General features: G+C 43.2%; 2 protein-coding genes across 12 annotated transcripts in view; one reads left to right on the forward strand and one right to left on the reverse strand.

Moving 5' to 3' along the window:
• LOC139583845 (GTPase IMAP family member 4-like) overlaps window positions 1-13976 on the reverse strand; it is a 796172-nt gene that overhangs the window by 259575 nt on the left and 522621 nt on the right. The window lies entirely within an intron of this gene.
• LOC139583842 (voltage-dependent L-type calcium channel subunit beta-2-like) overlaps window positions 1-13976 on the forward strand; it is a 148777-nt gene that overhangs the window by 129079 nt on the left and 5722 nt on the right. For 6 of the 11 annotated variants that reach the window (XM_071415380.1, XM_071415384.1, XM_071415386.1 and 3 more), the window contains one exon: window positions 13277-13431. In XM_071415380.1, coding sequence (XP_071271481.1) covers window positions 13277-13431 — 155 coding nt within the window. The remainder of the gene's footprint in view (window positions 1-13276; window positions 13432-13976) is intronic. The other 5 variants (XM_071415381.1, XM_071415385.1, XM_071415387.1 and 2 more) reach the window with 1 other exon arrangement.

Below are 13976 nucleotides of genomic sequence, written 5' to 3' on the forward strand. Positions count from 1 at the left end.
AGTAAGCACAAAAGTGTTAAACAAATCAAAATATATTTTATATTTGAGATTCTTCAAAGTAGCCACCCTTTGCCTTGATGACAGCTTTGCACACTCTTGGCATTCTCTCAACCAGCTCAACCAGCTTCATGGAATGCATTTCAATTAACAGGTGTGCCGCCTTGTTAAAAGATCATTGGTGGAATTTCTTTCCTTCTTAATGCGTTTTAGCCAATCATTTGTGTTGTGACAAGGTAGGGTTGGTATACAGAAGATAGCCCTATTTGGTAAAAGACCAAGTCCATATTATGGCAAGAACAGCTCAAATAAGCAAGAGAAATGACAGTCCATCATTACTTTAAGACAGAAAAGGAAGACCCAGAGTTACCTCTGCTGCAGGTTAAGTTCATTTGAGTTACCAGCATCAGAAATTGCAGCCCAAATAAATGCTTCACAGAGTTGAAGTAACAGACACATCTCAATATCAACTGTTCAGAGGAGACTGTTCAGTGGAAATCTGTCCTTTGGTCTGATGAGTCCAAATGTGAGATGTTTAGAGGCCAAATCAAGCTCCATACCGCATCGCCATGTGCCTTCCAAATGTAACAATGCGGAGGGCGTGGTATAGCTCTGCATTGAGATGATTGGTTGATGGTAGATGGGGGCGGTACATCATTTATAAACACAAACTCACTTCCTTGACAACAACTCTGCACTGCTCGGCAAAGCACAACAATGTATGCCATGCAGACGTCGGATTGACCATGCGCCCGGATGCACAATGCACTTCTCCCTCCAAAATGTGCTCTCTCCCGCCATAACTTCATTGTGTGAACTGTTTGCTTTGATTGTTAGTGTATATCAATTCCCCATTACATACACTACTGTTCAAAAGTTTGGGGTCACTTAGAAATGTCCTTGTTTTTGAAAGAAAAGCAGATTTCTTTGTCTACAGTGTAGACATTGTTAATGTTGTAAATGACTATTGTGGCTGGAAATGGCAGATTTTTTATGGAATGTTGTCACGCCCTGACCATAGAGAGCTTTTATTCTCTATGTTGGTTAGGTCGGGGTGTGATTTAAGGGTGGGTTATCTAGGTGAATTATATTTCTGTTGGCCTAGTATGGTTCCCAATCAGAGGCAGCTGTTTATCGTTGTCTCTGATTGGGGATCATATTTAGGTAGCCATTTCCCATTGTGCTTTGTGGGATCTTGTCTATGTTTAGTTGCCTGTGAACATTATTATAGCGTCACGTTTGTTTGTTTTGTTGTTTTTGTTCTTTGAAGTTTTCTATTCCATAATAAAAGATGGAAACATACCACGCTGCATCTTGGTCTAATCCTTATGACGAACGTGACAAATATCTACATAGGCGTACAGAGGCCCATTATCAGCAACCATCACTCCTGTGTTCCAATGGCACATTGTGTTAGCTAATCCAAGTTTATCATTTTAAAAGGCTAATTGATCATTAGAAAACCCTTTTGCAATTATGTGAGCACAGTTGAAAACTGTTGTTCTGATTAAAGAAGCAATAAAACTGTCCTTCTTTAGACTAGTTGAGTATCTGGAGCATCAGCATTTGTGGGTTCGATTACAGGTTCAAAATGGCCAGAAACAAAGAACTTTCTTCTGAAACTCATCAGTCTATTCTTGTTCTGAGAAATTAAGGCTATTCCATGCGAGAAATTGCCAAGAAACGGAAGATCTCGTACAACGCTGTGTACTACTCAACTGGCAGCTTCATGTGATAGTACCCGCAAAACAACAGTCTCAACGTCAACAGTGAAGAGGCGACTCTGGTACGATGGCCTTCAAGGCAGAGTTGCAAAGAAAAAGCCATATCTCAGACTGGCCAATAAAAATAAAAAATTAAATGGGCAAAAGAACACAGACACTGGACAGAGGAAGATTGGAAAAAAGTCTTATGGACAGACGAATCTAAGTTTGAGGTGTTCGGATCACAAAGAAGAACATCCGTGAGATGCAGAAAAAATGAAAAGATGCTGGAGGGGTGCTGGACGCCATCTGTCAAGCATGGTGGAGGCAATGTGATGGTCTGGGGGTGCTTTGGTGGTGGTAAAGTTGGAGATTTGTACAGGGTAAAAGGGATCTTGAAGGCTATCACTCCAATTTGCAACGCCATGCCATACCCTGTGGACGGCGCCTAATTGGAGCCAATTTCCTCCTACAACAGAACAATGACCCGTAGGTGCCTATGGGCAAACTCCAAGTGGGCTGTCATGTGTATTTTACTGAGGAGTGGCTTCCGTCTGGCCACTCTACCATAAAGGCCTGATTGGTGGAGTGCTGCAGAGATGGTTGTCCTCCTGTAAGGTTTTCCCATCTCCACAGAAGAACTCTGGAGCTCTGTCAGAGTGACCATTAGTTTCTTGGTCACCTGACCAAGGCCCTTTTCCCCGATTGCTCAGTTTGGCCAGGCGTCCAGCTCTAGGAATAGTCTTGGTGGTTCCAAACTTCTTCCATTTAGTAATGATGGAGGCCAATGTGTTCTTGGGGACCTTCAATGCTGCAGAAATGGTTTGGTACACTTCCCCAGATCTGTCCCTCGACACAATCCTGTCTCAGAGCTCTACGGACAATTCCTTCGACCTCATGGCTTGGTTTTTGCTCTGACATGCACTGTCAACTGTGGGACCTTATATAGACAGATGTGAGCCTTTCCAAATCATGTCCAATCAATTGAATTTACCACAGGTGGACTCCAATCAAGTTGTAGAGACATCTCAAGGATGATCAATGGAAACAGGATGCACCTGAGCTCAATTTTGAGTCTCATAGCAAATGTAAATAAGGTATCTATTTTTTATTTTTAATACATTTGCTAACATTTCTAAAAACCTGTTTTTGCTTTGTCATTGTGAGGTATTGTGTGTAGATTGATGAGGGAAAAAAATATTGTATCCATTTTAGTAGAAGGCTGTAATGTAACAAAATGTGGAAAAGTCAAGGGGTCTTAATACTTTTTGAATGCACTGTAAAAGAGCCCTTTTGGGAATCTAATATTTCTTATTGTCTTAACGCACCAACACTAATGCCCTTGGAGCTTCTCAAAGTAATGTTTTCTTCACCATCTGTTTTTACATCCATTGAGAATTACAATAGTTCCTCAATGTATTTGAAAATCTTTCCAGATCTCTCCCCTTCGATAACCACTCAGCATGAAAGGGGAAAAATGTCATGCTCTGATCCAGTGGAAACATAAAATAGGCCTTCCTGATTACTTCTTATCTGTGCTTAACTTAGACTCAAACAGGTCCGGTACTCATTTTGGGTGCTGGTACTGTTTATATTTAGGTGCAAGAGCGCCACAATACTTTTAAGCTAATATTCTATAAGAGGAACAGAAGCTCAAGCAGTAGAAAATTTGAGGTGCTGGTACTCCGCTCCGATGAGCTCCTGCCCAAGTCAAGTACAGCTTCTTATCCCTTGCGCAAATAACCTACAGCTGTGTCTGTCCCGAGCTCACTGGTGGGAAACTTTGAGGGGCCAGAATATTTTCATACAATGTTGCAAGTTCGCTACCTGAAGTTTCAGGCCAGACCCAAATTAATGTTTCAAGTTCGTTGAAGACAGGCTATGTGTAGCCAATGTGAGCCATTTTTTCTAAATGTAGGCTGCAATGTTTTTATTTGCTGGCTTTATGTAGGCTATACATAGTTGGAAGTAACTTTTTAGGTTTGTATCATTTTCATTTAGATTTGGATAACATTTTGATTAACCACATGACATGATTTTGAGATGTGAAGACAATTAGGATTTAAATGAAACTGTTTCACTTAAATGTGCATATGAAAACATTAACTGGCAGAGATCGGTAGAAATTGTAAGATAAATTGGTATTCAACATGAGAAAGGTTGCCTATTACCGGCAACTTCAGGAGAGTAATGGCAGAATCTGCGAAAGTCAGCAGGAGCGGGAGGAGAATAGTTGAGTCAGGTTAAGGTTTTTTCTTCTGGTTATCTAGATCTCTGGTACCCTCTTGAGGCATTTTCCTTATTTCATCAAACCATAAACCAAAAGCATCAGACAAGCTCAAAGCATATAGTTGATTTTATTAAAACGTATAGGGTGTGTCTATATATGGAAAAATACATGTAAAAAAATTAAAACAATTGATTGGTCGAAAGGACAGCTTTCGGTCAACCAATATTTTTTTGAGTCGGGGACAGCCCTAATTTGGCCTTAATGGCCATGTACTCTTATAATCTTCACCCGGCACAGCCAGAAAAGGAATGGCCACTCCTCAGAGCCTGATTCCTCTCTAGGTTTCTTCTTAGGTTCCAGCCTTTCTAGGGAGTTTTTTCCTAGCCACCGTGTTTCTACTTCTGCATTGCTTGTAGTTTATGCTGGGTTTCTGTATAAGCACTTTGCGACATCTGCTCATATAAAATGGGCTTTATAGAAACATGTAATTGATTGATTGACTAATGACCATCAGCAACATCAGAGCGCATTTTTGGAGAAGCCTAGATACCATGACTCACCGGTCAGCTAGGTAATGTTAACTTCTCTGGGATATGTGGGACGGTAGCGTCCCACCTAACCAACAGCCAGTGAAATTGCAGGGCGCCAAATTCAAAACAACAGAAATCTCATAATTAAAATTCCTCAAACATACAAGTACTATACACCATTTTAAAGATAAACTTCTCGTTAATCCAGCCAAAGTGTCTGATTTCAAAAAGGATTTACGGCGAAAGCACACCTTGCGATTATGTTAGGTCAGTACATAGCCACAGAAAAACACAGCCATTTTTCCAGCCAAAGAGAGGAGTAACAAAAAGCAGAAATAAAGTAAAAATTAATCACTAACCTTTGATGATCTTCATCAGATGACACTCATAGGACTTCATGTTACACAATACATGTATGTTTTGTTCGGTAAAGTTTATATTTATATCCAAAAATCTGAGTTTAGGCGGGACGCTACTGTCTCACTTGGCCAAAAGCCAGAGAAAATGCAGCACGCCAAATGCAAATAAAATACTATAATAATCAAACTTCCATTAAATCACACATGAAAGATACCAAATTAACTTCTCTGCGCTACGGATCCCTTTTACGGGATCACTTTCCTAAACAACCGCTAGAATTGCAGGGCGCCAAATGCAAAGATATTACTAAAAATATTTATAATCATGCAATCACAAGTGAAATATACCAAAACACAGCTTAGCTTGTTGTTAATCCACCTATCGTGTCAGATTTTGAAAATATACTTTACAGCGAAAGAAATCCAAGCTTTTGTGAGTGTAGCTTTCAATGCTATAACAATTAGCCCCAAATTAGCATGGTCACGAAAGTCAGAAAAGCAATAAAATTAATCGCTTACCTTAGATAATCTTCGGATGTTTGCACTCACGAGACACCCAGTTACACAATAAATGTTATTTTTGTTCGATAAATATTACTTTTATAACAAAAAAAACGCCATTTGGGTTGCGTGTTATGCTGAGAAAACTACAGCCTCGTTCCGGTCCTGAAAGGAAGATGAAAATTTTCAAACGTATCAGATTAAAAAATATTACTACAAATATTTATAATCATGCAATCACAAATGAAATATACCAAAACACAGCGTAGCTTGTTGTTATTCCACCTATCGTGTCAGATTTTGAAAATATACTTTACAGCGAAAGAAATCCAAGCTTTTGTGAGTGTAGCTTTCAATGCTACAACAGCTAGCCTTATATTAGCTTGGTTAGCTTGGTCACGAAAGTCAGAAAAGCAATAAAATTAATCGCTTACCTTTGATAATCTTCGGATGTTTCCACTCACGAGACTCCCAGTTACACAACAAATGTTATTTTTGTTCGATAAATATTACTTTTATCACAAAAAAACGCTATTTGGGTTGCGCATTATGTTGAGAAAACCAAAGCCGTGTTCCGTTCGACAAAGTATCCGTAATGGTCGTAGAAACATGTCAAATGTTTTTTATAATCAATCGTCAGGTTGTTTTTAACAAACATAATCAATAATATTTCAACCGTCCATAACCTATTCTTTAAGAGACAAACGGAAAATGGAGAGCTCCTCTCGCGCGCAGGAACTATTCGGAGGACACCTGACTAGTTTTGAAAAATCTCGTTCATTTTTTAAAATAAAAGCCTGAAACTATGTCTAAAGCCTGGTCACAGCATGAGGAAGCCATTGGAAAAGGAATCTGGTTGATACCCCTTTAAATGGAAGATAGACGGCCCAGGAAACACAGTTAAAAAATATATATATATCACTTCCGGGTTATATTTTCTCAGGTTTTCGTCTGCAGAATACGTTTTGTTATACTCACAGACAATATTTTGAAAGTTTTGGAAACTTTGGAGTGTTTTCTATCCTAATCTGTAAATTATATGCATATTCTACGTTCTCGATATTTTAAGAAAAAAGAAAATCTGACCTCTAGCGTCAAGAGGTTAAAGCTACACTGGTTGTGAATCCCACCAACATGTCAGAATTCAAATAGGCTAAAAAAAAATACGCAGAAATAAAAATATAATTCATGCCTTACCTTTGACGATTTTCTGTTGTTGGCACTCCAATATGTCCCATAAACATCACAAATGGTCCTTTTGTTCGATTAATTCCGTCGATATATATCCAAAATGTCCATTTATTTGGCGCGTTTGATCCAGAAAAACACCGGTTCCAACTTGCTCAAACGTGGCTACAAAATATCTGAAAGGTTACCTGTAAACTTTGCCAAAACATTTCAAACTACTTTTGTAATACAACTTTAGGTATTTTTTACGTAAATAATTGATAAAATTGAAGACGGGATGATCTGTGTTCAATACAGGATTAAAACAAACTGTAGCATGTTTTCTGGTTACACGCCTCAAACAAAAAGTATACTTCACTCGACTCTTGTTCTGAACAGGGCTACTTCTTCATTACACAAAGGAAAAACCCTCAACCAATTTCTCAAGACTGTTGACATCCAGTGGAAGCGGTAGGAACTGCAAGAAGGTCAATTAGAAATCTGGATTCCCAATGAAAATCCATTGAAAAGAGAGTGACTTCAAAAAAGTAAAAATCTGAATGGTTTGTCCTTGGGGTTTCGCCTACTAAATAAGTTATGTTATACACACAGACATGATTCAAACAGTTTTAGAAACTTCAGAGTGTTTTCTATCCAAATCTACTAATAATATGCATATCTTATCTTCTGGGGATGAGTAGCTGGCAGTTGAATTTGGGTATGCTTTTCATCCAAATGTGAAAATGCTGCCCCCTATCCTAGAGAAGTTAACAACCGTCACTGCCCAGCGACAGTTTCAACAAAACAACGTTTTACCTTAATTCTTACCTTAACATAATAGTTAGTTAGCTATTTGAGTTTGAACATTCAACACTGGTACAATAATCCAATCTCTAAAAATTATGTCCTAACATTACATAAAGGTATTCACTCCCAGTTTTCTTCTATGGTATTATGGCGGTCTGCAAACAAACATTAGAGGTGCATGCCACCACCTACTGTACTGGAGTGTGGAGTCAATCAAAGTTTACAGACCAATTATTTTATTATTTTTCACCTTTATTTAACCAGGTTGGCCAGTTGAGAACAAGTTCCCATTTACAACTGCAACCTGGCCAAGATAAAGCAAAGCAGTTCGACAAAAAACAACACAGTTACAAGTGGGATAACAAGTCAATAACACAATAGAAACATCTATATACAGGGTGTGCAAATAGAGTGAGGAGGTAAGGCAATAAATAGGCCATAGCAGCGAAGTAATTACAATTTAGCAAATTAACACTGGAGTGATAGATGTGCAGATGACGATGTGCAAGTAGAAATACTGGTGTGCAAAAGAGCAAAAAAAAGTAAATAAAAACAATATGGGGATGAGGTAGGTAGTTGGATGGGCTATTTACAGATGGGCTGTGTACAGCTAGAGCGCGTGCTATGCGTGGGTGTTGCTATGGTGACCAGTGAGCTGAGATAAGGCGGAGCTTTACCTAGCAAAGACTTATAGATGACCTGGGGCCAGTGAGTTTGGCGACGAATATGTAGCGAGGGCCAGCCGATGAGCGCATATAGGTCGCAGTGGTGGGTGGTATATGGGGCTTTGGTGACCAAATGGATGGCACTGTGATGGACTGCGTCCAGTTTGCTGAGTAGAGTGTTGGAGGCTATTTTGTAAATGACATCGCCGAAGTCGAGGATCGGTAGGATAGTCAGTTTTACAAGGGTTGTTTTGGCACCGTCGGTGAAGGAAGCTTTGTTGCGAAATATGAAGCCGATTCTAGATTTTATTTTGGATTGGAGATGCTTAATATTTACATTTACATTTACATTTAAGTCATTTAGCAGACGCTCTTATCCAGAGCGACTTACAAATTGGTGCATTCACCTTATGATATCCAGTGGAACAACCACTTTACAATAGTGCATCTAACTCTTTTAAGGGGGGGGGGGTTAGAAGGATTACTTTATCCTATCCTAGGTATTCCTTAAAGAGGTGGGGTTTCAGGTGTCTCCGGAAGGTGGTGATTGACTCCGCTGACCTGGCGTCGTGAGGGAGTTTGTTCCACCATTGGGGTGCCAGAGCAGCGAACAGTTTTGACTGGGCTGAGCGGGAACTGTACTTCCTCAGAGGTAGGGAGGCGAGCAGGCCAGAGGTGGATGAACGCAGTGCCCTTGTTTGGGTGTAGGGCCGGATCAGAGCCTGAAGGTACGGAGGTGCCGTTCCCCTCACAGCTCCGTAGGCAAGCACCATGGTCTTGTAGCGGATGCGAGCTTCAACTGGAAGCCAGTGGAGAGAGCGGAGGAGCGGGGTGACGTGAGAGAACTTGGGAAAGTTGAACAACAGACGGGCTGCGGCGTTCTGGATGAGTTGTAGGGGTTTAATGGCACAGGCAGGGAGCCCAGCCAACAGCGAGTTGCAGTAATCCAGACGGGAGATGACAAGTGCCTGGATTAGGACCTGCGCCGCTTCCTGCGTGAGGCAGGGTCGTACTCTGCGAATGTTGTAGAGCATGAACCTACAGGAACGGGTCACCGCCTTGATGTTAGTTGAGAACGACAGGGTGTTGTCCAGGATCACGCCAAGGTTCTTAGCACTCTGGGAGGAGGACACAATGGAGTTGTCAACCGTGATGGCGAGATCATGGAACGGGCAGTCCTTCCCCGGGAGGAAGAGCAGCTCCGTCTTGCCGAGGTTCAGCTTGAGGTGGTGATCCGTCATCCACACTGATATGTCTGCCAGACATGCAGAGATGCGATTCACCACCTGGTTATCAGAGGGGGGAAAGGAGAAGATTAATTGTGTGTCGTCTGCATAGCAATGATAGGAGAGACCATGTGAGGATATGACAGAGCCAAGTGACTTGGTGTATAGCGAGAATAGGAGAGGGCCTAGAACAGAGCCCTGGGGGACACCAGTGGTGAGAGCACGTGGTGCGGAGACAGATTCTCGCCACGCCACCTGGTAGGAGCGACCTGTCAGGTAGGACGCAATCCAAGCGTGGGCCGCGCCGGAGATGCCCAGCTCGGAGAGGGTGGAGAGGAGGATCTGATGGTTCACAGTATCAAAGGCAGCCGATAGGTCTAGAAGGATGAGAGCAGAGGAGAGAGAGTTAGCTTTAGCAGTGCGGAGCGCCTCCGTGACACAGAGAAGAGCAGTCTCAGTTGAATGACTAGTCTTGAAACCTGACTGATTTGGATCAAGAAGGTCATTCTGAGAGAGATAGCAGGAGAGCTGGCCAAGGACGGCACGTTCAAGAGTTTTGGAGAGAAAAGAAAGAAGGGATACTGGTCTGTAGTTGTTGACATCGGAGGGATCGAGTGTAGGTTTTTTCAGAAGGGGTGCAACTCTCGCTCTCTTGAAGACGGAAGGGACGTAGCCAGCGGTCAAGGATGAGTTGATGAGCGAGGTGAGGTAAGGGAGAAGGTCTCCGGAAATGGTCTGGAGAAGAGAGGAGGGGACGGGTCAAGCGGGCAGGTTGTTGGGCGGCCGGCCGTCACAAGACGCGAGATTTCATCTGGAGAGAGAGGGGAGAAAGAGGTCAAAGCACAGCGTAGGGCAGTGTGAGCAGAACCAGCGGTGTCGTTTGACTTAGCAAACGAGGATCGGATGTCGTCGACCTTCTTTTCAAAATGGTTGACGAAGTCATCAGCAGAGAGGGAGGAGGGGGGAGGAGGGGGAGGAGGATTCAGGAGGGAGGAGAAGGTGGCAAAGAGCTTCCTAGGGTTAGAGGCAGATGCTTGGAATTTAGAGTGGTAGAAATTGGCTTTAGCAGCAGAGACAGAAGAGGAGAATGTAGAGAGGAGGGAGTGAAAGGATGCCAGGTCCGCAGGGAGGCGAGTTTTCCTCCATTTCCGCTCGGCTGCCCGGAGCCCTGTTCTGTGAGCTCGCAATGAGTCGTCGAGCCACGGAGCAGGAGGGGAGGACCGAGCCGGCCTGGAGGATAGGGGACATAGAGAGTCAAAGGATGCAGAAAGGGAGGAGAGGAGGGTTGAGGAGGCAGAATCAGGAGATAGGTTGGAGAAGGTTTGAGCAGAGGGAAGAGATGATAGGATGGAAGAGGAGAGAGTAGCGGGGGAGAGAGAGCGAAGGTTGGGACGGCGCGATACCATCCAAGTAGGGGCAGTGTGGGAAGTGTTGGATGAGAGCGAGAGGGAAAAGGATACAAGGTAGTGGTCGGAGACTTGGAGGGGAGTTGCAATGAGATTAGTGGAAGAACAGCATCTAGTAAAGATGAGGTCAAGCGTATTGCCTGCCTTGTGAGTAGGGGGGGAAGGTGAGAGGGTGAGGTCAAAAGAGGAGAGGAGTGGAAAGAAGGAGGCAGAGAGGAATGAGTCAAAGGTAGACGTGGGGAGGTTAAAGTCACCCAGAACTGTGAGAGGTGAGCCATCCTCAGGAAAGGAACTTATCAGGGCGTCAAGCTCATTGATGAACTCTCCAAGGGAACCTGGAGGGCGATAAATGATAAGGATGTTAAGCTTGAAAGGGCTGGTAACTGTGACAGCATGGAATTCAAAGGAGGCGATAGACAGATGGGTCAGGGGAGAAAGAGAGAATGTCCACTTGGGAGAGATGAGGATCCCAGTGCCACCACCCCGCTGACCAGAAGCTCTCGGGGTGTGCGAGAACACGTGGGCAGACGAGGAGAGAGCAGTAGGAGTAGCAGTGTTATCAGTGGTAATCCATGTTTCCGTCAGTGCCAAGAAGTCGAGGGACTGGAGGGAAGCATAGGCTGAGATGAACTCTGCCTTGTTGGCCGCAGATCGGCAGTTCCAGAGGCTGCCTGAGACCTGGAACTCCACGTGGGTCGTGCGCGCTGGGACCACCAGGTTAGAGTAGCAGCGGCCACGCGGTGTGAAGCGTTTGTATGGTCTGTGCAGAGAGGAGAGAACAGGGATAGACAGACACATAGTTGACAGGCTACAGAAGAGGCTACGCTAATGCAAAGGAGATTGGAATGACAAGTGGACTACACGTCTCGAATGTTCAGAAAGTTAAGCTTACGTTGCAAAAAATCTTATTGACTAAAATGATATAGTACTGCTGGCTGGTGAAATAGGCTAGCTAGCAGTGGCTGCGTTGTTGACTTTGTTTGAAAGTGTAGCTGGCTAGGTAACCTCTAACTGGCTAGGTAACCTCGACAATTACTCTAGACTACACAATTATCTTGGATACAAAGACGGCTATGTAGCCAGCTAAGATCAAACAAATCAAACTGTTGTACTGTAATGAAATGAAATGTAATACTACCTGTAATACTACCTGTGGAGCAAAGCGGAATGCAACTACTCGCTCCAAACCAAACCGGAAGTGCGTATCGTAGAGGGAGAGGCAATAGAAGTGTTGTTTCTTGTATTATTGTCTTTTGTGTCTTTAGAGGACTGCTTCACCTTAATGTCCCCTTTCCCTTTTCTTCTGTCCTTATTTTGTCCCACTTTGTCCCTTCTTTGTCCCTTCTTCTCTTCTGCCAACTAGACACTCCTTGTTAGCTAGCTAGCTTCTTTCAGGAATGTCCCTAGCAACTGCCTAGCAACAGGTAAACAACTTAGCTAGCTAAGAAAACGGTATAATTTTATGAAAAATTGTTACTTTTTCAAAAGCCTTTCTTCTTTGTTTGCTGCTTGTTTGGTCTCCTATTCAGTTTGCAGTTTTCTTTTGATTTTTTTTCGATGTACTTTACTCTAAAAAAACATTTAAATTTCAATATTTGTAGGAGCTCATCTTTTCAGCTGCTGCTGCTTAATTTGGAACTCCTATGAGTTCCAAATTAATATGAGATAGGAAGGAGAGTTTACAGTCTAGCCAGACACCTAGGTATTTGTATTTGTCCACATATTCTAAATCAGAACCGTCCAGAGTAGTGATGCTAGTCGGGCGTGCGGGTGCGGGCAGCGATTCGGTTGAAGAGCATGCATTTAGTTTTACTTGCATTTAAGAGCACTTGGAGGCCACGGAATGAGTGTTGTATGGCATTGAAGCTCATTTGGATGTTTGTTAACACAGGGTCCAAAGAAGGGCCAGATGTATACAGAATGGTGTCGTCTGCGTAGAGGTGGATCAAGGAATCACCCGCAGCAAGAGCGACATCATTGACATATACAGAGAAAAGAGTCGCCCCGAGAATTTAACCCTGTGGTACCCCCATAGAGGCCGCCTGAGGTCCGGACAACAGGCCCTCCGCTTTGACACACTGAACTCTATCTGAGAAGTAGTTGGTGAACCAGGCGAGCCAGTCATTTGAGAAACCAAGACTGTTGAGTCTGCCGATAAGAATACGGTGATTGACAGAGTCGAAAGCCTTGGCCAGGTCGATGAAGACGGCTGCACAGTACTGTCTTTTATCGATGGCGGTTATGATATCTAAATTAATAAAGAAAACAAACACATGCTTCACTGTTTCATCAACCATACACTCCGTACACAAGCCGTTCACGTGCTTGCCAACCAGATGTAATGATGAGTTCAATGTACAGTGTCCTAGATGCAACCGAGCAAACACAACCTCTTCCTTCCTAATCTGACCAATGAATCTTGGTCCACCAATCTTGGAGTAGTCTAGCACTAGTCAAGCTGCTTATGTTTAAAATCCTTGTTAGTACAAAGGTCAAATTAGCTTTTGAATTTCCTTTTTTTGAATAAATGTATATCCATCGTCTTGCTGATATCTCCTTCTCTCACCGCCGCCTAACCGAAGGGCAGAATGGAAACGGATCTATGGTTTGACTTTCGTTCTCGCTCTCCCTCTCTCTGTCTGTGACTCGTCTGTCCCTCCCTCTGCCCCTCTCGTTCTCTCCTAGTAGCTGAAGTGCAGAGTGAGATAGAGCGTATCTTTGAACTGGCCCGGACCTTACAGCTGGTGGTACTGGACGCAGACACCATCAACCACCCGGCCCAACTGGGCAAGACATCCCTGGCTCCTATCATCGTCTACGTCAAGATCTCCTCTCCTAAGGTGAGGCCAAGCAATGCCAAAAAATTCCACAAAATGCACTTTGGTAGTTTAAACTTGACATGTCAAACTGAATGCAGTGTACTAGTGTACAGTGTGCCCTAGTGTATTACATGGTTCATATTCTAATACTAACCTTTATTTTCTATTAATGTATTCAGCCGACCTTCCGTCTCACACACAGTAATATTATGTGTAATTGTGTAAAGGTAGATGCAGGCCAGGAGAACACTGGTAAACGGTCCAGTGTGAGAACAGTGAGTGACAGATTGATGAAATAAACAGAGCTGAAGTGAAAGTCTCCTACTGGTTTATGGAGGTCTATGGATGTCCCTGATGCATTGGGGAGCAACTGGTGTATGGATGTCTTGTCACTGCTCATATCGCATTTTTCTAACTGAACGGCGTCCTGTTCGGGTTATTAAATACGGCCTGTCAGCGCTGACTACTCCGCTAGTCTGAATGGGAGAGAGTGAAGTGAGGCGACTGATTCATCACGCTAACCTTCAGCCTTAGTGTAAATAACACCCATGATTCAAATATCCTTA

Source organism: Salvelinus alpinus, chromosome 8, assembly GCF_045679555.1.
Source record: "Salvelinus alpinus chromosome 8, SLU_Salpinus.1, whole genome shotgun sequence".
NCBI classification, from domain to species: domain Eukaryota; kingdom Metazoa; phylum Chordata; class Actinopteri; order Salmoniformes; family Salmonidae; genus Salvelinus; species Salvelinus alpinus.